The sequence below is a fragment of the Tursiops truncatus genome, chromosome 2, assembly GCF_011762595.2.
Source record: "Tursiops truncatus isolate mTurTru1 chromosome 2, mTurTru1.mat.Y, whole genome shotgun sequence".
Taxonomy (NCBI): domain Eukaryota; kingdom Metazoa; phylum Chordata; class Mammalia; order Artiodactyla; family Delphinidae; genus Tursiops; species Tursiops truncatus.
This window is the reverse complement of record NC_047035.1, coordinates 136,827,248-136,851,185: the sequence shown is the minus strand read 5'-3', so window position 1 is coordinate 136,851,185 and position 23,938 is coordinate 136,827,248. Positions and strand designations below refer to the sequence as shown.

General features: G+C 44.6%; 1 protein-coding gene across 7 annotated transcripts in view; it reads left to right on the top strand.

Annotated features, from left to right (window-relative positions):
• The window catches only part of NTRK3 (neurotrophic receptor tyrosine kinase 3), a 388,119-nt gene that overhangs the window by 201,509 nt on the left and 162,672 nt on the right, over positions 1–23,938 (top strand). For all 7 annotated transcript variants that reach the window (XM_073801379.1, XM_073801378.1, XM_073801380.1 and 4 more), the window contains one exon: positions 22,970–23,158. In XM_073801379.1, coding sequence (XP_073657480.1) covers positions 22,970–23,158 — 189 coding nt within the window. The remainder of the gene's footprint in view (positions 1–22,969; positions 23,159–23,938) is intronic.

Genomic DNA, 23,938 nt, shown 5'->3' with positions numbered 1-23,938 from the left:
CATCCAGTGCTGTGCACACGTAAGGTCTGAGACACTGTGATGAAGATTAGAAGGATGATGATGATGATGCTTCCAAGGGGCGTTGGCTTAATATATTTTATATTTCCAGGAAGTATGTTATTTGGTTGTTCTTACAAAATTGCATTATGAGAATCTGAGCTTGAGCCCGATCCAAAAATTGGGAAGTGCTTTCTCTCCCAGAGCTGCCTCTGGTTTCCCCAGCGCTATTGCTTGGATGTGGTCACTGAGACACCACATGTCTCCATCTGCCTACTCCTCCCGCTTTAATTTTTTAAGTGGTACAGATTTCCTTTAATCTCTTTCCTATAGAGAGATGGGGAGGGCTGAAAAGGATGGTTGGCAAAGAGCTTTGAGTTATCTATAGAATTAGGAGGCCCTGGGGCTCCACTGTGGGGCCTGGGAGGTGCATTTATAGCCAGAATCTCAGCTCACAGGATGCATCACACCCTCCCCCATCCCTCCTTCCCTGACCCTCTGCCACCTCATGGCTTTGTAAAGCACAGGAAGTGTTTAGGCTCTAGACATATAGACGTTGAAATCCTAGCTCTGTGAATTTCCATCTGCTTGATGTTGGACAAGGGACTACATTTCTCTGAGCCTCAGTTTCTTCATCTGCAAAATGGTGATATTCATAGTACCTAGCTCACAGAATTGTGGTATCCAGTGAGGGGGGAAATGCCTGCAAAGAGCACAGTGCCTGGAACATAGTAAGCACTGCTATATTTTCAGAAGCCAGGGGCAGCTTTGTGTATCCTACTGACCCAGGAGGAAATGGAGTTCCAGGAATATTTTGGCTGGACCCCTGTGGTTGCCACCAGAATGTCAGCTACCAAGGACTTTGCAGAAACTCCAGGGCTGAAGTATGGAGGTGCCACGCTCTTTTGCAGTGTCCATTCATTCAGTTATTCATTCATTCTAACCATATTGGATGCCTGTTGATGCACTGCTCATTTTAAGGACATGGACATGGCTCTAACACGTCCCTGCTCTGGAGGGGCCTGCAAAGGCAGGGCACCTAAGGCCCCATAATTAGCTGTAGGGCAGGATAGACTGTGTACCATAGTCTGGGTTGGGGGGTGACGATGCATGCCAAAGCAGGAGGGGTCCCTTCCCTTGGAGCAAGGGGCTGGGTGAAAGTAGCGAGGGGCTCAGACCATAATTCACAGAGGATGAGGCTATGAGCTGGGTCAGTAGGATGTATAGAATGTCACGCCTGGCTTATATTAAGTTCTCAACAAATGGTAACTATTAATGTTATTATTTAATGCTTTACTCACAACTAGCATTCAGTATATTTTTGGGATTGACTGGCTGCCTAACTGGCAGTACGAACAAATGAGGCAGGTTTTATTATTCCCATTTCTTTTTGCCCAGAAGGGCCTCCGGCTTTTGCTGAACTGATGCGCCATCAGTTGCAGTGCCGGGGCCTGTGATATCTCCATGCATTGAATATTCTCAGCCTGATTTCCCCTCCACAGCAGGGCACATGCCATCTACCTTGGCACAGAAGGGGGCCAACCTTCTTCCGTCAACTTCCTGTAGTGTCAAATGAAACAATCAGTGCCTTTCTGCAGAGTCGAATCGCAGAGACGAGAACTCAGGGCAAATTGCTAAAGGACATGAAATTCCAATCCTTAGCAGTTCAGTTAATCACAGCCTCTCATCTCAACATATCCATACATGTATCCCCACTTAATAACGCTATTCCTAACAGCTCCCATTTACTTAGCCCCTTCTGGGTGCCAGGTACTGTGCTAAGTATTTTCCAGACATTTCTCCATTTAATTCTCACAGCAATCTTAGAGTCTTGTAAGGTAGGTGCTATTATTTCTCCCATTATTCAGGTGCAGAAACTGAGGCACAGGAGAGGACAAATAACCTTCCCAGCTGAGGTCCAAAGAGCCTGGACTTGGACTTGGACAGTCTCCCGCCATAGTCCTTACCCTGAACCAAAGTCCCTTATGGCCTTGCTGGATGTTAGGAGTCAGATTTATGGTTGGCTTGCTTTTGACAAACTCAGGGTGAATGGCAGCATCTGGGGTTACAGGTTTCAAAGATTGTTCCTGAAAAGTACCCTTTACACGATCTTGTGTATCAGTCCCAGGAAACTGATTAAGCCCTCCCCCCAAAGCTCAACAGTTCCACTACTTACGAGGTTCCAGGCCTCCTGCCTTGCTTACCTCAAGGAGCACCCATGTGCTGACTGTAGGGCAGGCCCTTTGAACCCACTGGATCCTATAACCCTCATGACCATCCCATATATAAAATTAGCTCCCATCCCTCTCTGCCCCCCCTTGCATTTTATGGCTCTTATTCCTTCCTGACATGTATTTATTGACTTACTTATCCACAGTCTGTCACATCCGCCTGGAAGGTTAACTCCCCATGAGAGGGGCTTTGTTCTGCTCACTGTATTCCAGTCCCTAGAACAGTGCGTGGCACATAGTAGATGCTTAATAAATGTCGAAATTGGTGAGTGGACTGTCTTAGACTTATTACCTAGCTTTACTGATGAGGACACCAAAGTTCAGAGAGGTTAAGTAACTTATTTAAAGTCACACAGCTGATGAGGCCCCCAGATTTTGTCAGCTGATACCCTTGGGCCCAAAGTATCTTTAATTTCCGGCTCCTTGGTGGTCAAATACCTGGAGTCTGACAAGCTGTTCCAGGAGTGAGTGCTTCTGTTGCTGTGACACCTTGGCTGTCGTGTCTTATGGCAGCTTTCTGCACATACACTACCTTCCCTACCACTTCCACTCCTGGCCCCATTACCCAAAGACTTTTCACTTTCCCTTCTCATTGCTCATTGATTTATTAGCATAAGCCATTTTTAGCTCACTATTATAATAAATCTATTAATTCCTAGTGATTACAATCAGCATTAATTACATTTAACCTACAGTATCATGCAATGCATGGTTGGAGGGGAGACTCAGCTTTTTGACATGATGGCCCCTGAGACCTCTGGCATCAGATGCCCATGGCCTCTAATATGTTGGGGTTATGGCAGTCACGTGCCTGCGCAAAGACTAGAGATGTGGTTTTTAAGTCTGACAGATGTAGGTTCAAATTGATCTCTCCATTTTTTAGCCATGTGTGCTTCCCTCTCTGAACCAGTTTCCTGTCATTGGGAGATGAAGAGATGCCCCCTATGCTCATTCATCTCCCAGCCTCTCCCCAGGACATGATATGGGATGAGGAATCCTGTGTCAAGTTCTGTGTACTTCCTGCCCTGTTCTTTTAGCTATTTCAGATGAACACCTGGAAATATTTATTACATCCCTTACTCTGCACTTCCCCTTTATGTATGGAAATTAGGGAACTATGTCCATCCAGCACAGAGGGCAGCACTGCCCTTTAACATTTATTGCATCCCTACCAAATTCCTGGATAGGTGAAGAATCAGGCTGAAGTCCATGGAAGCCAAGAAGATTTAGCCAAACTGTCATTTCAGATCCTCTTTTCTATCTCTAACAAAGCTCATTTCTTTTTTTGCATCATTAAGTACTCTTTTTTTGATCAGAGATGAGAAGCATTGGTTAATTCTAATTCCCTAGCATGGAGTGGGAGACTTTCAGAAATGCAAATGCTATCATTAGCAGCCATATTAAAAAAAGAGGCTCTCAAATCAATAATTAGTGCAGAGGTTAAAAGTATCAACAGCAACATTCTTGAGTTAGCTAACTGCCATTTGTTTTTGTTTTTACTTTATCAGTATTATTATTAACATTTACTGAGCACTTATACCAAGCCAGGTGGTTTACATAAATATTTAATTTAACTCTAACAATAGCCTGATGAGGCAGTTACTATTATTAACCCCATTTTATAGATGAGGAAACAAATACTTAGAGAGGTTAAGTGGCCTGACTAATTTCATAGTAGTTAAGACAATGGTGGGAGTATAGACATCGTGATAAGCACTCTTGTCTTTTCTCAGTCGAGAGGAATAAAAAGATGGCATCAGAACCAGCGCCTCCCTTTTTTAAAGGCTTATCCTTGAGTTGCAGAGGATAAGGATCAATAGGACACAAGAGGAGTGACAGGAAAACCTTGGTTTTTCAGAAGTGCTGCAAGAATTTAGAGAAGGAAGTGGCCAGGTGGGCTGGATGGGGGGAAAGCAGAGGGAGAGGTAGGTTCAGGAAAGGCTTCAAGGCAGTGGTGGGAGTTGAGCTGGCTCCTGGGAAGTGTGGGGTCTGATGGGTACACTGGAGGCATCAGGGCAAGTGGCTTGGGCTGGAACACAGGTGCGACTGGGGTAGAAATGTAGATCGTTTATATGGGGAATAACGCAAAAGGAACTTTTACTCAGTTAATAGTAGGAGTTGTGGTCGGTAGATAATTAGATACTGACGGGCTTTGAGTATCAAGGCTAAATTGTATATGTGATGAATCAGGACACACCTTAATAAAATTAGAGAGTGAATTTGATGGAAATTCTGCAACAGACCCAAGGGAAATGTTAAATATGCTCTCTCATTCTTCATATTGTTTTTTTAGGTTCTCTTAAAATGATACTTTGTGGCAGACTATGTTACAGGATGAGTACTGGCCTTGGCATGAGATGGTCTTAGATTTGAATTCAGCTTCATCATTTATCAACTGAGGGACTGTGGACAGGGTGATAAAATAGTTCTGAGCCTCTGTTTCTTTGTCTATAAAACGGAGATGATCATTGCAAGGTTATGAGGGTGAAACGAGGCAATATTTACAAATTGCTTGGGACAATTCTTGGCCATAATAGATACTCATCCAAGAGTAGTTTATTAAATGAGAAAATACAGGAAAGCATAGTCCAGTGCCTGGAGTGCAGAAGATTCTCCATAGATAACATCTAGTTCATTGGTGTGTGTGCGTGTGTATGGTGTATGTGTGTGTATGTATATACACACATATATGTAGTATCTATGAATCAATCTACCTAGTGAAACTTTGAAAAGACACATGTATCACATCTGAAATCAAAAACATTCCACGTACAGGCCCTCTGAACCCATGTGTGTGCCTAACAAAACTTGTTTACTGTCTAGTATATTCCGACAGTTTTCGCCAGCCATTCCAGAGATGATGAATCATTGATTCTGAGCCATCTTTGATTACCGGGAACTTCTAACATGTCAAGTTTCTCTGCCCCCAGCCCCTCTTCCAACTGGTTAATGACCTTAAAAAGACCCTTAGCTGCACTACTGTGCCTTTTTTAAAGGGTCTTCTATTTGAAGGCATCTTGGGAGTCACACATTTGCGTATTAGGGCAATGTTCTGAGTGTGTTTGGGAAGTCAGCAGTTCCAGATAATATTGACAACAGCCTTCTGGCCAAGGTTGACATTATCCAGCTCAGGCTTGCTCCATACTGGTCTTTCCCATATGTCATTTTGCTTTGCGTCACCACTTAAGTCAGTGACGAGATCAGCGAATTAATATTGGTGTTCGCTAACCCCATTGACACACACATATTCTGAAATGGACACGTTACACTAAGGTGAACTTTAACTTCCATTATGAATCACTGTAGGGTTTTTATAGAATGCTAACAAAAAATATGGTTAAGCAATTAAAAAAATAATAAAGCAAACCTGCTTAAATAGCTATAATCTCAGGAGCTCAAAATTATGCCTTTTGTCCTGGGAACATAAGCTCATGAGAACTAGGGAAAGTAACCTGTTAAGCCGGAGGATTTAAAATAGTCTAGGCGTACTAGAAAAGTAGTTTGAGCATCACTTCCATGCTCCTTGCACATGGTTCACTTAGCAGGGGACAAGATTGGCTTTTCTCTCTCTTCAGTCTCACCGTCCACGGCATCCTCAGCTCCAGGGTTGCTTCTGTGCATCTTCTACCAAACACAGAAAAAAACAACAACAAAACAATTTCTGCACAGCTTGCTGGGTCTTAAAGAATCTCTGATCCCTCTGTTGCCCTTGGCACTCTTGGCATTTCATTTCCTTACAGTGCTGCCGGGCAGAAAGAGGTTATGGTTGCCCTTACGCGAGGCATTTGAAGCCCCAAAGAAATGACGTGATTGCAAACTGTTGTATTCACAGCAATGCTGGGCTAAGAACTCGGATTAGAACCTGGGACCCTGTGGCCTCCAACTGTTGCTCCTGTCTTCCTTGACAAATCTCCTCTCCTGCTAGGATGATTTGACTTTTACAGGATCTTGATTTCCATTTTAATAATCCCAAGACGTCCTTTGACTCTGCAAAGGAATTAAATTTAAATACATAGGCTACATTTTATCTTGACATTTTCTTTAGAAGGCAGGAAAAAGATAAAAAGGAAAACGGGGGCCAGGTATTCATTCTTCCCATCACCAGAGCAAAATCCTTCTCTTTCGTTAGAATCATTTGCTCAGATTCTCTTGGGACAGGTGTAGGGCCAAGGGCTGCTCTGCAAGCCTCCAGGCTCTCTAGTTACCCCTGGAGACACCGGGAAAACTCTGCATCTAGTATTCTAAATCTCTGTGGGGAACATACAGTGTCAGCATTAAGTGATACGGCTTAAAGATAGGCTTGTCAGTCTAATTGATCTTGAGTCATTGCCTTTCCTGTCAGAGCTGTCTGTCTCCTTACCCATAATCCTCATCACTTTGATAGCCCGCCAGGAATATGGGACTTGGCCCAGCCTTGCCTTCATCCAATAACATTATGAAATTGATACTGACACTTCCATTGGCACTAATTTCTCTAAGAGACTGGAGCCAGAGGACAAGTGGTTTAGCTTCATGGCAGTTAAGTTTTCCAAGTAGATCAAGACTGCCTAAGATTGATTGACCTGTACCCTGAGGAAGCGGGGAAGGAGGAGGGAACAGAGGGAGAAGAGAGAATGGAAAATCAATGGCCGCATCATCATTATCATCAAGTGATATTTATTGACTGTCCAAGAAGGACAGTGTCCTATATGGATAGTTTAAAGATACATGCCAGGTCCCTCCAAGGACTGCTTCAAAGGGAGTTTAAAAAGTTAGAAGGGAAGCAAGTTGGCTAGAGTGGTTCACTGCTTCACTTGTGGTATCGCCCCCTTGTGTCTGGAGTCTGGAACAGCAATTGATTCTACCCATGACCATCTTTTCTCCAGCCTCCACTCCCATGCACAGGAGGCCCAAGGTACTTTTATTAGGGAGACTATATCACTTATCATCCAAACCAAAGGAGGCACTATTGATAAATATTCTGGAACAACAGGTATAAACAAGGACAGTTTTGGGAAAATCAGGATGTATGGTCACCCCTTTCAGTAATTAAGAACAAAGCATATCTGAGCTAAATGAGGAGATGCTGTCTCTTTGACAGGGTTTAATTCCTTACCTGAACCTCCTTTAGGTTAATGGATTCACCAGGAAATAGGGTTTTGATGAGGAGGTACCGTGAAAATAATAAGTTTTTATGAACTGGGAGGTTTAATAATATTACCTAATCTGGAAGTCAGTATAAGAATAACTCCTTAGGGTGGAATAGGGAAGGTGAGAGGGAGACGCAAGAGGGAGGGGATATGGGGATGTATGTATATGTATAGTTGACTCACTTTGTTATAAAGCAGAAACTAACACACCATTGTAAAGCAATTATACTCCAATAAAGATGTTAAAAAAATAAAAATAAAATAAAATAAAGTAGTCTTGGCTAGGACTAGGAAATGGAAATCTCTGTTTTCAGGATTCTGTTGCAATAGGATGTGACAGGTAATCACACAGAGGTGGGAGAATCTGACTAGTGAACTTAAGGTTTAGTCAACCGTGTCCTTTTTTTTTGACTTCTTTTTATTGAGGTGTAGTTGATTTACAATATTGTGTTTACAATATTGTGTTCAGGTATACAGCAGAGTGATTCAGTTATATCTGTATCTATATCTATGTATAGATAGATTACATATAGGTAGATTTATACACACACAACATATGTATTTTTTTCAGATTCTTTTCTTTTATAGGTTATTACAAGATATTGACTATAGCTCCCTGTGCTATACAGTAAATCCTTGTTGTTTATCTATTAAAAAAAAAAGAAGAACACCTGAAAAGTGATTTCAGGAAGTCACAAAGTTGAAGAGGAATGTGCATTTTCAGATTAGATGGTTAGATCTTTGGATTCCTTTTCCTTTGTACCAATCTGGCTCATGTGTCCATCTTTAGAAAAACTAATGGCTAACTCACTACTACTAGAATCTCCCTCACCACCCCGTTTTGGGGTATTCGGTTGGAGAGTTTGATGTCCTTGATATATTATACTTTAGTACAGTATATACATTACCCACAGACATACTTTGGTGAGATGGAGAAGGGGTGAAGTTGTAAAGAAATGTAGACCTTAAACACCTGTTTAATGACCAATAAACTAGCGTTGCCTTATGTGTGAGTTCATACGTATTCTTGCTCAGGAGTGCATCTGTGTGAGCACGCATGGGATTTCCAGCATGTTTATGAGGGTCTGGTGGGAAGCATGCATGCGACATCATTACCTTGCCCTGTGTGACTAAAGGGGCTCTTTAGAGAATTTGGCACTCTGAGTGCTGGCCTGGCCAGTGGAGCCCTTGCAGGGGGCTGGAGGGCAGGTGTGTAAACGGGCACAGATACTACAGTATATAAAGCGTGCCATACAAGGGAGGCGATCACAGAGTTGATATGATGTTATTTTCATTGATTTTGGTGTTGTGTTTATACCTTCACATGCTGGAAATCGATGGATCCTCTGCACCTTCCCCAGTTCCTGCGGCAGCACTGCTTGAATGAAATGCTTATATCATATTTACGGCTTTGTGAAAGGGATGAGTGAGCCAAGAGATTAATAGGGGCCGCGAGGCCCTTGCTCAACTGTTGCCCAGGCATGTGGGGAGAAGAGGCAGTGGCCAAGGTTCAAGGTGCCTCGGAGGTGATGGTCGCCGCACTAGGGGAGACAGTGTCTGTAGGGCAGGAGGGAAGGGGAGTCCTCTGAGGTGAGGCACTGACTGTTTGCGGGGATGAAGGGTGATGGACCTCAAAGCTAGAGCATTTGTGGGGCTGGAGATCTTCCTCTGGGCTGCCTTCCTTTCTCTCCTGCCCTGGTTTAGTGTCTCCTATGTGCCACCCCATTGCCCTGGGCACATCTGTAATGTGATCCTCATCACCTGTGTCACATCCCCTGGTCTATTGTGTGCCCCTGTTGTAGACCTGGGCGTCTCTTCTTGGCCAGGCGGCATCTTCTTTTCCCTCCCTAGTGCGTGGCTCAGAGTCTGGCACAGAAGGTAGTATTTGGGAAGGATGTGGGTGGGAAGGCCTGATTCAGAAGGTGTGGCATGAACCAGGAATTCAAATGTTAGGATTCTGGAACTAGCTTAGTGCTAGGATCCCTGGGAACTTGCCCCTGGAAGGTTAAATGCCCGTGACATGCATTCCCAACTCAACCCAGAGCCTGAGGTTTCTCCAGTTTTATCACCATCCTTATAATGCCCTTTCGTTCCTTATGCCCGCCCCTGCCATTCAGACCCAAGCTGAGAGGGAGACAGATGGGAGATTTGGTGGTGTGAGTTGAATTGTGTCCTGCAAAAAGATATATTGAAGTCTTAACCAGTACCTGCAAATGCGATCTTCTTCGGAAATAGAGTCTATGCAGATGTGATTACGATGTGTGTTAAGAGTAGGTGATACTGGAGTAGGGTGGCCTTCTAAAAAGAGGAGAAGAAACGTGGAGACAGACACACAGAGACGAAGGCCACATGATGACAAAGGAGTGATCCATCGACAAGCCAACCACCAACAGGAGGGAGGAAGGGGCAAGGATGGATTCCACCTGGAGTCTCGAGAGAGAGCATGGTCATGTTCAGGGACTTCTGGTCTCCAGAACTCTCAGAGAATACATTTCTGGTGTTTAAAGCCACCCAGATTTTGGTGTTTTGTTACAGCAGCCCTAGGAAACTAAATGCACTCGGGGCGGCAATGCTTACTGATGCCTGAGATAGCACGCAGACAACACATATTTTCTAACTGCCTGCTGTATTAAAAGCATTTTACTAGGACCTCAAAGAAGTTCAAAGACATACAGGAGAGAGTTCTTGACGTTTAGGAGTTTATGATCTAGAGACTTCAGGACCAGCCGAGGAGCTTGAGTTCGGATGAGCTAGGAAATGGGTCAGTGTTGACCCCAGGATAGTCTAACAACAGGACAGTTCAAATGTAGGGGTCAAACAGAGATATGACTTCCTCATAGTTTTCTAAGGACGCAGTGTTTCTAATGAAAATCATAATACAGATGATCCCTGACTTAACAATGATTCGACTTACGATTTTTCGATTTTACCTTCGACTTACGATGTTTAGATTTTACCGTGGTGCAAAAGCATTCAGTAGAAACCGTACTTTGAACTTTGATCTTTTCCCAGGCTAGCCACATTCAGTATGATACTCTCTCGTGATGCTGGACAGCAGCAGTGAGCTGCAGCTCCCAGGCAGCTACGCGATCAGGAGGGCAAACAACCGATACACTTGGAACCATTCTGAACCCATGCAGCCATTCTGTTTTTCACTTTCAGTACAATAGTCAATGAATTACATGAGATATTCAGCACTTCATTATAAAATAGATTTTGTGTTAGAGAATTTTGCCCAACTGTAGGCTAATGTAAGTGTTCTGAGCCTGTTTAACGTAGGCTAGGCTAACCTATGATGTTCGGTGTATTAAATGCATTTTCAACTTATGATATTTTCAACTTATGATAGGTTTATTGGGGTGTAAGCTCATCATAATTCAAGAAAGAGCCATACCGGTCAATGGCATAACTAAGTTCCAAAGTAAAATTTCAAAGGACGGCTCAGTGACTTGTCCGTGGAATTATCCTTGCCAAGGATGCAGGGTGAAAGCCTCCTGTCACAGGACCCTGAGTCCCGGATGTACAGTCTTTTTGGAATTCCTGCCTTGCAGATAGCTGGGCCTGGGAGATGTGCCAACCAGGGCAGGCAGGTGCCAACCCCTGGTCCAGTAAGCAGTAGGTGAGAGGCCACAGAAGGGCCGGTGAGCACCAGCAACTCCCCATCATCTCTGCCTCTCTCCTTGCATCTCTCCCTGCATCTCTCCTTGCATCTCTGCAAGGGCAGGGAATATGGTCCCACAGTGAGAGGGTGTGAGGTTCAGGGCGTCAGCAGGTCAGGAACTGTTGACCTCTGTGGGCACCAACAGAGAACCCTGGGTCCCCGTTTGGAGACCACAGAGAAACCTGGGCATGTCTTGACAGCCCTGTGTCTCTTCCAGTGACAACCACAAGAATCTGTGTTCTTTGGGATAGTTTTGCTGGACACTCACAGTGCTGATTTTGACCTTGTACTGCCTTTTGCGAGGCAGGGTCTTCTTTTGTCTGGGTTTATTATGCTTCTCTTTCACGTGCGTTGGCCCTGTGGTTTCTAAGTCAGTCTTATGAGTTTCTAATTTTAGAAGAAGAGATTCACAGCTAAACTCATGAAATCTCCAACCTTCCACAAAGATCCACCTGGTGGGGAGTCCTCGCAGCTCCCAGAGACGCCACTTTGGATCTTACTCCCTAGATGGAGAATTGCGATTCCTGGCCACCCCTGACACTTCTAGAGGAATTAAGTTTGATGTGAGCTCCAAAGAACATTGGATGGGGAGTCAGAAGAGCTGGGTTGAAGTCACAGCTTTCCCCTGAATGTGCAGTAGGTCATTTCAACAGCTCTGAGCCTCAGTTTCCTCATCTGTAAAATGGGCAATGTAATCTCTATCTTGAGTATCCCATTGGGTTGTTGTGGTAATTGAGTCCATGGATAAGAAGGTGCCTTGGAGCAGTAAAATGTCACACAGATCCGAGGGTTTCCACTGCTATTAGATTATGGGGTTTAACGCACTGAATCATGAGATCCCCATTCTAAAAAGCTCTAGGGTCTGTAACTCTCATTTTCCTCACTAACTTGGGACTCCTAGGAGGCCTCAGACCTTTCCACTGAGCATTTTCTAGCAAAGGGAGAAATGTCTTTTTGTCTGATGTAAGGCGATGGGCTCTGTACCAAGCACAGGGACAGCTGCGTGTGAACACTCAGGGCTTGGGAATGAGTTTACAATCTCAGACTGGTCTGGAAGAAGCTGTTGGACTTTCATGGTTTCTCTCCAATCTAAATTCAGGCCTCATTTCAGCATCTTTGATTTAGGGGCATTGTAGTTGAAGTGTTTTCATTCTAGACCTCACTGATTTGAGGCTGTATAATTATGTACCATAAGGTAGGTAGGGGGGTAATTAAGATTATGGTCTCTGGAGTCTGACAGCCAGCTACGACCACGACGCTGTCACCTACTACCTGTGTGACTTTGGGCAGACTACTCAACTGCTCCGACTCTAATTATAGGACCCACTTCCCTGAGCCACTGTGAGCCTTGAATGAGACAGAACAGTGCCCGCTGGTCAGAAAGTGCTCAGCAGACATCAGCTATTTTTTACGGTGTTTTGTTTGAGCCTATGAGGCCATCACTCTGCAGAAGGAAGCAGGGTTTTCTATAGGTGGCACTATGCCATGGCATCACTCCACAGGTACTTAGAAATACCAGGTTTCCTCCTGACATACCTTGGATAAGCTATTGCCCAGAAAGCAGTGTGGCGGGACCAGGCAACTGTGGGAAGTTTTTCTAGTGGGGAAGCCCCCCGTGAGCCAGTACCTGTAAGGCCCCAAGTTTCTCCTGAAAAGAGTTTTGTCTCTACCTCTTCTAACTAGTCATGCCTCACTTTAATTTAAAGAACCTCACATTGAAACCATCCACAGGTCAATGGATGGGGTTTTAGATATTGTTTCCCACTTGTGAACCAGGTCAAGTCAGAGGCATCTGGGCTTAGCCGGCAGGAATTTGGACTCTCATTCTCTTGGTCTTAGTGTTGAAATTAGATTATGCAATATAGTTAAGGGAGTGAAAAAAGTGACATGAGTGAGTGGGTGAAGGACATGGAGACATCGGTGATCCAACATGGCAACACCTAGTACAGCGTGCTCAGCATGCTTCCATGCACACACAGTCCCCAAGACGATGGGGAAGATCTATGGATAATTCTTTAGAGGAAATAAATGCCTCTATTTTGGGGTACACTGACTAGTACAGTGGCTAATGCTGAATTTAGAAAAGTTGAGATTTGAGCTATAATCCTTGGACAAAAACACCAGCATACTGTACTCCAGTTGGCTTATACACGCATTCGGAAGGTGACTACTCGCTTCCTGTTCGTGCCTGGGATGTTCTGAAATATTATGAGTGTTATAAAGTGTATAAAGAGTGTTTGGAGAAAGCTGATGACAATTGCCTTCCCTCCAGGCTGCATACTTCTACCTTCTCAGGCCCCTTGCTGCCTGCCACTCTGTCTATGAACTCCTGGTTGCCTCTGCCGGCTACAACCTGGTGCATGGGTCTAAAGTTCCCTGGAAATGTCATGAGCTGCCTCACTCAATGAAGCCAGTTCTCTTACAAATGAGTCTCAAGGGAATAAAGATTGGGCATGGAAAGGAGCTGTGGCTGACCCATCATAACTTGTCCCAATATCAGAAAAACAATGCTGGAGGGCCAGGGAGCATGATGCAGTGAAATGAGCCCAGACTTTGAAGTCAGATAGACGTGAGTCTGTCTACCATTTATTAACTGTGTGACCTTGGGCAAATGATGAAACCTTGAGCTTCAATTTCCTCCACTGTGTTACTGGGATAACAGGATCTAACACCAGGGTTGTTGTGTTGATTAACCGAGATAAGGGAAATCAAGTATTCAGCGAGCCAGTCCTGCCTTCCCTTTCCTTAAATGTGTGTTCTCTGGCTGGTTGTTCAGTAGCATCATTTTCAATCTCCAAGCAATACCTCCAAGCTATGAATGCTTCGAGGCATGAACAAAGCCTTTGGTTCCTGTAAGAGGCTGGGAGGGAATTGGAGCCAGAGAATAAAGCTTACCTTTTGGGAAAAAATTCAGGGAGAGGAGCGCAGAAGTGAGGAGAGCACGCCTTGTTGGGCAGCCTGCAGGACCTGGCGAGCCCCAGAGATCACAGTGGCAAAGACTTGTCAGGAAGCTGGAAGAGGCAGAGAGGGAGGGACCACAGGAGCTGGTCCAGGAACAGTTGGTGACTTGCCCCCAGGTATGCTCTTGGGCACAGCCTATGTTCATTTGGCCTCTGTCCCACCTCTGCCAATAAAAATTAAGAAGCTGATTTTCTTTTGTTTGCCTCTGAGGACTAAGCCCTTTTTATGAGACTGTAAATGGAATCCCTCTCTGAGCATGGCTGGATTTTTAATTGTGTTTGTTGTGCTTTCACTTATTTTGTTTTATGAGTTCCGGCTCTCAGATTTGTTGATGCAAAGCTCTCACCCACCAGGGACACGTCAATGTTTGATTTTTATCAGTAGGAAAAGGTTGAAGTTTTTAAAAAATCATTTTCTTAATCCAAAGGTTGGCTTGTTTGCTTCATTCTGACACATTAAAAAACCATGAGACCCATCCAGGTTTGTTGTTTTCTTATACTTCCCAAGTCAGAGTGAGGTAGGGCGGAGTTTTTTTTCAACAAAGGAGGCCATGATCTGGCTCTTAGTGGAACTGTATTAGATTAGATTAGAACTTAATTTGGGGACAGAGTTGGGAATAGGCGTTTAAGATGAATCACATCATTAAGGACAATAAGCCCATCCTTTTCATAAGACACTTTTGTAGAGATTTGTTGAAGATGGTGTGAAGCATGCTCATTGTCTCAAGGAAAGAATTAAAGTAAAATTGTTAAACGTGGGACGACTTCATTCCTGTATTAGTCAGCATGAACTGGGTTATGCTGATAGCAAACAGCACCCCTGCCAATCTCAGTGATTTAAAACAACAAAGCTGTATGTCTCACTTATGTGTACCAGGTGTTGGCTGGAGACCCCAGCTCTGTGTCAGCCTCACCCAGGACTGCCTGGCGCTCTGCCTCATGCTTCCACAATTGCCAAGGCAGGAAAAAGAAAATGTGGCAGATCACACACTGGATTTTTTTAAAAACTGAGATGTAATTGACATATGACATTACATTATTATATTAGTTTCAGGTATACAACATAGTGATTCAATATTTGTGTGTATTGTGAAATGATAACATCTATCACCACACATAGTTACACATTTTTTTTCTTGTAATGAGAACTTTTAAGATGTACTCTCTTAGCAGCTTTCAAATACACGGTACAGTTTTATTAACTATAGTCTCCATGGTGTACATTATATCCCCAGGACTTGTTTTTGTTTATTTGTTTGTTTTTTATGATTTCACACATAAGTGGAATCTTACAGTGTTTGTCTTTCTCTGATTTATTTCACTTAGCATAACGCCCTCAAGGTCCATTAATGTTGTTGCAAATGGCAGGATTTTCCTCCTTTTAGTGGCTGAATAATATTCCATTTGATGTACATATCAAATTGGTTGATATATACCAAGTCCATTTAGTATATATATACCACAGCTTTATCCATTCATTTGTCGATGGACACTTAGGCTGTTTCCATGTCTGGCCTATTGTAAATAATGGTACTGTGAACGTAAGGGTGCAGTTATCTCTTTGACATAGTATTTTCATTTCCTATGGATATGCAGTAGTCCCCCCCTTATCCATGGGGGATACATTCCAAGATCCCCAGTGGATGCCTGAAACTGAAGATAGTACCAAACCTTATGTATACTATGTTTTTTCCTATACATCCATTCCTATGATAAAGTTTAACTTATAAATTTGGTACATTGATAATAAAATAGAACAATTATAATAATATACTGTAATAAAAGTTATATGAGTGTGGTTTCTCTCTCTCTCAAAGTCTCTTATTATACAAATGTAATGCCTTTTCCATGTTAACTGAGTATTTACCATGCACTGTGGTAGTAACTTTTGCAGTTTGAGGTGCAACAGCGAAACTAGCATGAATTTCTTTTTCCTTCTTCACTATTTTACCGATAGAAGATTGGTTCTTACTGTAGATCTTAGCAACCTCAGTGTATGATTTTTTTCTTTCTTTACTAAGTCGAGAACTTTCACCTTTTCAATTAAAGGAAGCACTTTACAGCTTCTCTTTGGCATATCTGAATTGCCAGCATCTCTACTCTTGCATTAGGGCCCATTATTAAGTAAAATAAAGGTTACTTGGACTCAAGCACTGTGATACCATGACAGTCGATCTTTTTTAACCCAGCGGCTACTAAGTGACTAATGGGTGGGATGTGCTGGACAAGAGGTGATTTATGTCCAGGGTGGGATGGAGAAGGGACAGTGTGAGATTTCATCACACTACTCAGATCGGTGCACAACCTAAAAGTTATGAATTATTCATTTCTGAAATTTTCCATTTACTATTCGGACCACGGTTGACCACCAGTGACTGAAACCACAGAGAGCAAAACCGTGGATAATGGGGGGACTCCTGTATTCTCTGAAATGGAATTGCTGGAATATACAGTAGTTCTATTTTTTAATTTTTTGAGGAACCTCCATATTTTTTTCCTACAGTGGCTGCACCATTTACAATCCCACCAACACTGCACAAGGGTTCCCTTTTCTCCATGTCCTCACTAGCATGTGTTATTTCTTGCCTTTTTGATGTTAACCATTCTAACAGGTGTGAGGTGATATGTTATCAACACACTAGATCTTCAAGCTTCCATGGGGAAGTGATACAGATCACTTCTGCTCATTTTCATTAGCCAAAGAAAGTGATAGGGCACCGCCTCACCTCAAGGAGTGCAGAAAACTGCCTTCCTACCAGGTGCCTGGAAATACTTGGTGAACAGCAGTCATGATGACCATAATTTCTAAGAGGGTTTTCTGAATGGCTAGGCGAGATTGCTGCCTCTCCACGCCCCACTTTGGAAAGAAGTACAAGGATAAATGAAGGAATATAGAAATGGTTGGATCCTGGCTCCAGGATTTTACAATCTAGCCATAAATATTGGCCTTGACTGCCCAAAGTTATCTTATATGGGTTGGTTCAGCCTTGAAAATATTTGGTGATCTATTCCTAGGTGACTTGATTCAGATGTGATGTTTTTTTGGCTTCCTTAATGGGCTCATGTGTTCACACCGAGTTCTGGCTATTTATAAAAAATACTAGGTGTCAGCCATCCTATTGAGAAATTGGGTAGTTTGGTGGGAAGAGGAAGAACTTTGGAGATGAACATAGGTTCAGATACAGGCTCCATCACTTCCTGGCTGAGTGATTTTTGGAAAACCAAACTTAGTTGAGTTTTCCAGTTGATTGCATGGGGAAAAAAGTATTTTTTGGAGGATCAAATGAGAACAAAATGCCCAGCAATATTTCTGGCATATAGTAGGTGTTTAATAAAAGTTGGTTTATTTTTCCTCCCTTTCCCTTTCGTTGTAACCACATCCTTGGGACTCCAAGTCATTCCTTTGGAAATTGGAGACTTCCACTTCCATACATTGACTGGGCAAATGCCAGAGTGTAGAGTCAATGACTGGGTGTTCTTGGGGCCAAATGTCTGAGAATTGTTAATACTTTGTAAGTTAGGGTGTTTGTGGAACAGAAGGGGATTTAGGTCACAAGGGTAAGAAACACTGGAGAGATGATTCTAAGGAGGTTCTTCCTCGGATCTGAAAGAGGCAGTGAGTGTTTCTGTGGTCATGCATTACCAGGGAGGCTACTGCTCTTTCCTCTTTCATTGTGTGCAATGCACCCCTTCCCTCCTCCCCTCCCCTTTTGTACTGTGGACCCTGAGTCTCCAGAGGCTTCTGAGGATGCCATGTCCCTGCAGGCCTTGTGGTGGCTTGCATCCCCCAGCTTCCCTGCGATGGGGGCCCTGCCCACCTGGATCAGAGCTCACTCTACTGCAGTGAAATTCCACCTGTGTTCCCATCAGAGACCTTTGCTTTCTGGGGGAAACTGAGCCCTACAATGGAATCAACCACTTATGAAAATCCGAGCCATCCCTGGCTCTGCTCCTTTATTTTCTCCTATAGAACGAGCAGGGAAGGAAAGAGAGAGACTCTGGAAAGACAGTTTGGACCATCCTGCTGGGCAGGACACCTGTCGGGGCCATCAAGCTGTCTCTAATTATCTAATGCTTCTATTACGGTGTGATTGGAGGAACAAAACCCACCATAGGTCTGAAGGGAAAAAAGTCACCTATTTGGGAAGAGAATCATGTGATGGGAGTGTCTGAGCAGACCTGTCTTCCTTCAGGTCTCTCTCAAAAGCTTGAACTTACCAGAAGGGCTATAAACCTGTTTCCTTCTTTTTGTTTATTAGTGCTGCATACCAAAATAAATGTGCAATTAGGAATGGATTAGTGACAGCAGAGAGACCCATCACAGATACTAGACAGTCTGTGTGTGTGTGTTGAGAGCTAAGAAGACAGCAAGCTTGACTCCTCCTGACCTGCCTTAGGGCTCAGAAAATAGAAAATAGAAGACATCTCCCCACACAGCTGAGATGTCCCCTGAATTACTTGTCCCTTCTTTGTATCTTAATAAATTCTTTTCTGTGGATATTCAGGTAAGAAGAAATGCTTCCTTTCCCAGAGGGACCACAGGTCTGTGGGTTTCCCCCTGAGGCAAGGGACAGGTGAATCAGCCAGACTTGGGAAGGGAGATCAATTCTTGGAGTGGATGCTGGTGGCACATAAAGGTATAAAGGTATAAAGGCAAAGAAGTTACCTTTCCAGAGCATGATACGTAGGAAGCACTCAATGATAAAAATGATGATGATGGTGATGGTGATTTGTCTAGCTCTTCAACCCACTATAATATATTTTCCTCTACTGTTCTGTGGAAACTGCTCTCATTAAAGCCGCCTTCTTATTGTCAAATGCAGTGGCCTGATTTCATTCTTCATCTTACTTGGCCTCTGTACGTGATGCTCTTCAGCTTCCGGAAGTTCTCCTACTTTGACTTCTAAGACAACAGCCTTCTCTGGCCATTTCTTCTCATTCTCCTTTTTCAGCTCCCCTTTCTCCGCCTGCATTTTAAGTAGTGGGTCCTCCAGGGCTCCTTAGTCTGCTTTATTCTTTTATTTCTGGCAGGTCTCTGTGGGCCTCCCTATCCATCCTCTCCATGGCTTGGGAGACTATAGAAGGACACTTCTACCCATGGCTCTTTCCCCAGCCCTTTTCAGATTCCAGAATAAATAATGTCGAGAAAGCTGACACTGTGTTAAAGCACAGGCTTTTGGACCATTTTGTTGATCACTCGCTTTGTCCATTGACTTGATGAAAGCAGATTCGAATGTCCAATGTTCTGTCTTCTCCAAACTCCTCCTGATTTGGTGTCCTTCCTCCATGTTGCTGTAACAACCCATGTCCTGTAATGCTGAGAACAGAAGGGGCCAATGTGTCAGGGGCCTTCTGTTGTTTGGTCTTTTGAGAACTGGATCCCTGACTCCCCTCTCCTTTTTTTCCCCTTTGTTTTGCTGAACCTTCCACTTCACATCACTTCCTAAGAAAGGGTGAGGTAAATTTTTACATGTCTGCAAATATGTCCCTTTTGCCCTTACTATGGGTGGATACATTTTTAGGTATAGAATTCTAGGTTGAAAATTTGTCCATCAGAATTTTGAAGGAATTTGCTCAGTTACCGTAACAGTATTAGGTTTTCATGGAGAATTAGGCTGTCTTTCTGATTCCTGTTCCTTTTGAAATATGACCTGTCCCATCCTCCTGAAAGCTTTTAGCATCTTCTCTTTATCCTCATGGTTCTGGCATTTCATAACTTTGTGTCTTGGTGTGTGTGTGTGTCTGTGTGTGTGTGTGTATGCACCCGTGTGTGTATGCACCCGTGTGTGCACGCATGCACATGAATCCATGCTCTCATGTATGTGTTAATTGTTCTGGGAACTGCGTAGATAATATTTTCGGCAAATTTTTCCATATTTTTTTATTTTGGCCTTTCATCTTTCTCTTTCTGTCCCTCTCCCTCTCTGTCTCTCTCTTTCTCTCTCTCTCCTTTTAATCAGTTGTTGGATCTCTAGATCGAGTCTTTAATTTTCATATCTTTTCTTTCCTGTTTACCACCTTTTTCCTTTTTGTTTGACTTTCTGGGACATTTTCTTGACTTATCTTCCATTCTTCTGTGACTTTCAGATTTTGATGATCACAATTCTCAAGGATTCTTTCTTACCTTCTAATTGGTCATTTTAAAGTATCATCTTGTTTTCTGGATGCAATGTCTTCATTTATCTTTCTGAAGATATTTTTTAAAAAGTCTTCTGCTAGGGCTTCCCTGGTGACGCAGTGGTTGGGAGTCCGCCTGCCGATGCAGGGGACACGGGTTCGTGCCCCGGTCCGGGAAGATCCCACATGCCGCGGAGCGGCTGGGCCCGTGAGCCATGGCCGCTGAGCCTGCGCGTCCAGAGCCTGTGCTCTGCAATGGGAGCGACCACAACAGTGAGAGGCCCGCGTACCGCAAAAAAATCTCCTGCTCCCTGAATTGCCTCTGCTTCCTGCAGGTCCCTGGTTATGTGTCTTGTGCCCCTCTTTCATGCTGAAGCTTTGCTGAAGTGTCTGGTGATCCTGGACTGTTTCTTCGTATTTAGGAATTGAACACTAGAAAGCTAATAAGATCCTGCTTTGTGTGCACGATGGGACTTGTCAACTGTCCCGCTTCACTAAGGCATGATTGCCATGTAAACTCAACTTCCTTGGGAGACCCTCACATGTCACTCTCCAGAAGTCCATTCTAAGGCATTTAGTTTCTCCAGAGAAGCATTCTGTAATCTCCTCTGGGGTGGCAGTATTTGAGGCAAGACCAAGGGTGAGGTGGCTGGGTAAGCAGTGTTGTTCCTGGTTTCTGTTGTTTTATTTATTATTTTTAAAATATTTATTTATTTATTTGGCTGCGTCAGGTCTTAGTTGCGGCACGCGGGATCTTCATTGCGGCATGCAGGATCTTTCATTGCATTGCGCAGGCTCTTCCTTGTGGCACGTGGGCTTCTCTAGTTGTGGCAAGCAGGCACCAGAGCACATGGGCTCAATAGTCGTGGCGCGTGGGCTCTAGAGCGCGTGGGCTTAGTTGCCCCACGGCATGTGGGATCTTAATCCCCTGACTAGGGATCGAACCCACGTCCCTTGTGTTGGAAGGAGGATTCTTAACCACTGGACCAGCAGAGAAGTCCCGTTTCTGTTGTTTTAGGAGCAAGAAGAAGGAGCTCTGCCTCGTGCTTCACCCCAGCCCTCCCCTGAACGTTTCAGGTTCAATTTCTCTGGGATGAAACCACTAGACTCTGACGGATGGTGGGGGGAGGTGATGGCCGGGGTGACTTGTTCCAGCCCCGAGCCTCACTGCAGCCTTCCTTGGTCCCCTGACCCTTCAAGTACTGGGTCTCCCCAGCAGAACTGACTTCCTGTCATGATTCCCTGCCGCAGACCTGGTGGTCCCTTCTTCCCTATCTTCCTCCTCTCTGTAAGCGAGCTTCTCCTCCTTTGGTTTCTCATCTTCCAAAACGTTGTTGAAACATCTAATTTCCTCTTATCTCCCCTGTTCCTCTTTGTGCACCAGTATTTCTTTAATTCCTTTGTATGTTAATAGCATTTGGGGTGAGCAGGCTAAAGACCAGTGTTCAGCATTTCATGTTTAACTGGAAATCACTGTGAAGTGTTTCAAAAAAGTTTACAAGGTATTTTCGAGAACTGGCCTCTTTTTGCAAGGCACATGATGCCTGCGAGTATTTGGGCAACCCCTTACTGCTACTTTTTTCACATGGTCTCCAGGCACAGTCAGACATTTGTCGTGGATTGAAATAAGCCTGTCAGTGCTGACGGAGTGGAATTCAGGGTCCTCAGTTTGCATTTACCCATCCTCCACTTAGTTCTGCCTCATTGGCGCTTCACCTTGCTATTTGATGGGAAATATTCTCCCCATAAACTTCAGTAAGATGTAAGTGGATTTCTGCAGTGGAAATATTGTTCAAAAGCTGCAAAACCAAATCACAGCAGGTGTTTTGTCTTGGGACCATGTGTCTTGCAAAGCAGCCATTTAAAATGCCACTTGTAGAAAGCCACAAACAGTCACAGCTAATTCACTTTACAGGAGTTTTATTTGTACTTATGGGAGAATCACACCACCAAACAGAATCATTTCTCTACCAAGACAGCAGCATTAATCATCTTTCTCAACTTGTGTTCGCAAATCACCTCATTTACTGGTTTTTTTCTTTGGGTTAGAATATGGTGGCGTTAGGGTTGGTAAAGATGCAAATGATGTTCTCTGAAGCCATTGGGGCAAATATGGAACTTTCAAGAGTGGGTCAGCTGGCCCAGCTGTCTGTAGGCTAATAGTATTGCAGCCTGAGTGCTGTCGCTTGCGAAAGCTGGCCGGAGTTAGATCCAAGCCCACGTTGGGCTTATCTGTCTGTGGACCGGGGAGGGTTGATAGCAGAATCCGGGTAAAGTTACTTCATACTCCTGTGGGCATCTGATGGCCACTCTGGAAAGGTTCTCAGCCTCCAAGGCCCTAAAGAGAGGCTCCAGATCTTAGCTGGACTTGGGACTCACAAGGGAGCTTTTAAATCCTGATGCCCAAGTTGCATCCCCAGACCAACTGAATCAGAATCTTTGAGGGTGGGACCCAGCATCAGTAGTTTTGAAAGCTCTTGAAGAGACAAGGGACAGGCTGCATACTACCGCTAGGTCATTTTTAAAATCCTGTTGTTGTTATATAAGCAAAGAAACTTATTTGAACTTTTAATGATTTTGAACTAATTTGGATTTGGGGAAAGTGGAGGTACTTCATGTCATAATCATTTAGATTCACTCTTATTTTGCAGCTGTTTCCATGGTGTGATGAGGTAGATTTTTCTCCCTCTCATGAAAGAGAATTAAGCGGTTATTCTCAATTCAGAATCCAGAGCATTCGGGGAATACTCTTCCAATGGATTTTGCTCCTATGGAAAATGTGGTGGAAAAAATAGTGCAAAGGTCTGTGGGTGGGGCTGGGCACTGGCTGGATGTGACTTCACTGGGGTCCTGTGTCTCTCCTGGTGTGTGCAGGTCCTGTGGCTGTCATCAGTGGTGAGGAGGACTCAGCCAGCCCGCTGCATCACATCAACCATGGCATCACCACGCCCTCATCTCTGGATGCCGGGCCGGACACAGTGGTCATCGGCATGACTCGCATCCCGGTCATTGAGAACCCCCAGTACTTCCGTCAGGGACACAACTGCCACAAGCCAGACACATGTGAGTACCACAGTAGAATGTTGTCCCTTCTGGGGAGGGAGGGTGGCATGGCGATAGACCACGTAGCTGGGGTTCTGGAACCTTCTGGGGTGACCTACCACCTGCTAACCTCCCACTCTCTAAGAGACCCTCCCTCTTTGTTTCAAAACTTGAAGAATAGCCTGGGCGAGGGGACACCACTGGGACAGAGTCCCCTGGGCAGAGCGGGCTCGGGGCGGGGCGGGGAGCAGCCTGGAGGCAGGAGGCCCAGCCCCACCTGGAGAGGTGCTCCCAGTAAGGCAGGGGGCACAGACACGGCTGGTTGTACCTGTGCACCTGGCCTGTGTATTCAGGAAATGTAACCTGACTCTGTCCAGACAATAGCCCCTGAGGTCGTCAGACCTGCTGCCCCAGCCTCCACTAGAGGGGAAGGGAGTGAAGGGCGGTGAGGACCTTTCGAATGGAAACCTCTCTCTAGCTGCCCCTCCAGTGCCCCGAAGTGCACGTTCTGAGAATCAGATCATGGCCCCTGTGCTAGGACCCTTCCCCTCCCCGCTACAGATGTCTCCTTCAGATCAGAGGGCTCAGGGCACCTGCTTCCTAATCTCTCTTTCCTCCTGGTGGTTCAGCCCCTCCCTTTGTATTTCTGCTGAGTCTGCTAGGGCCTCTCCCCATTCCTGGTGCCTCCGTGGCTTGGCCCTCCATCCAGCAGCTGTTTCCCTTGCTGTGTCCCCAGGCTCAATCTAGGCTCAGCGACTACAGTGCACACCCCTCCCCTCCCATGGCTTCTGCTCCCAAGAA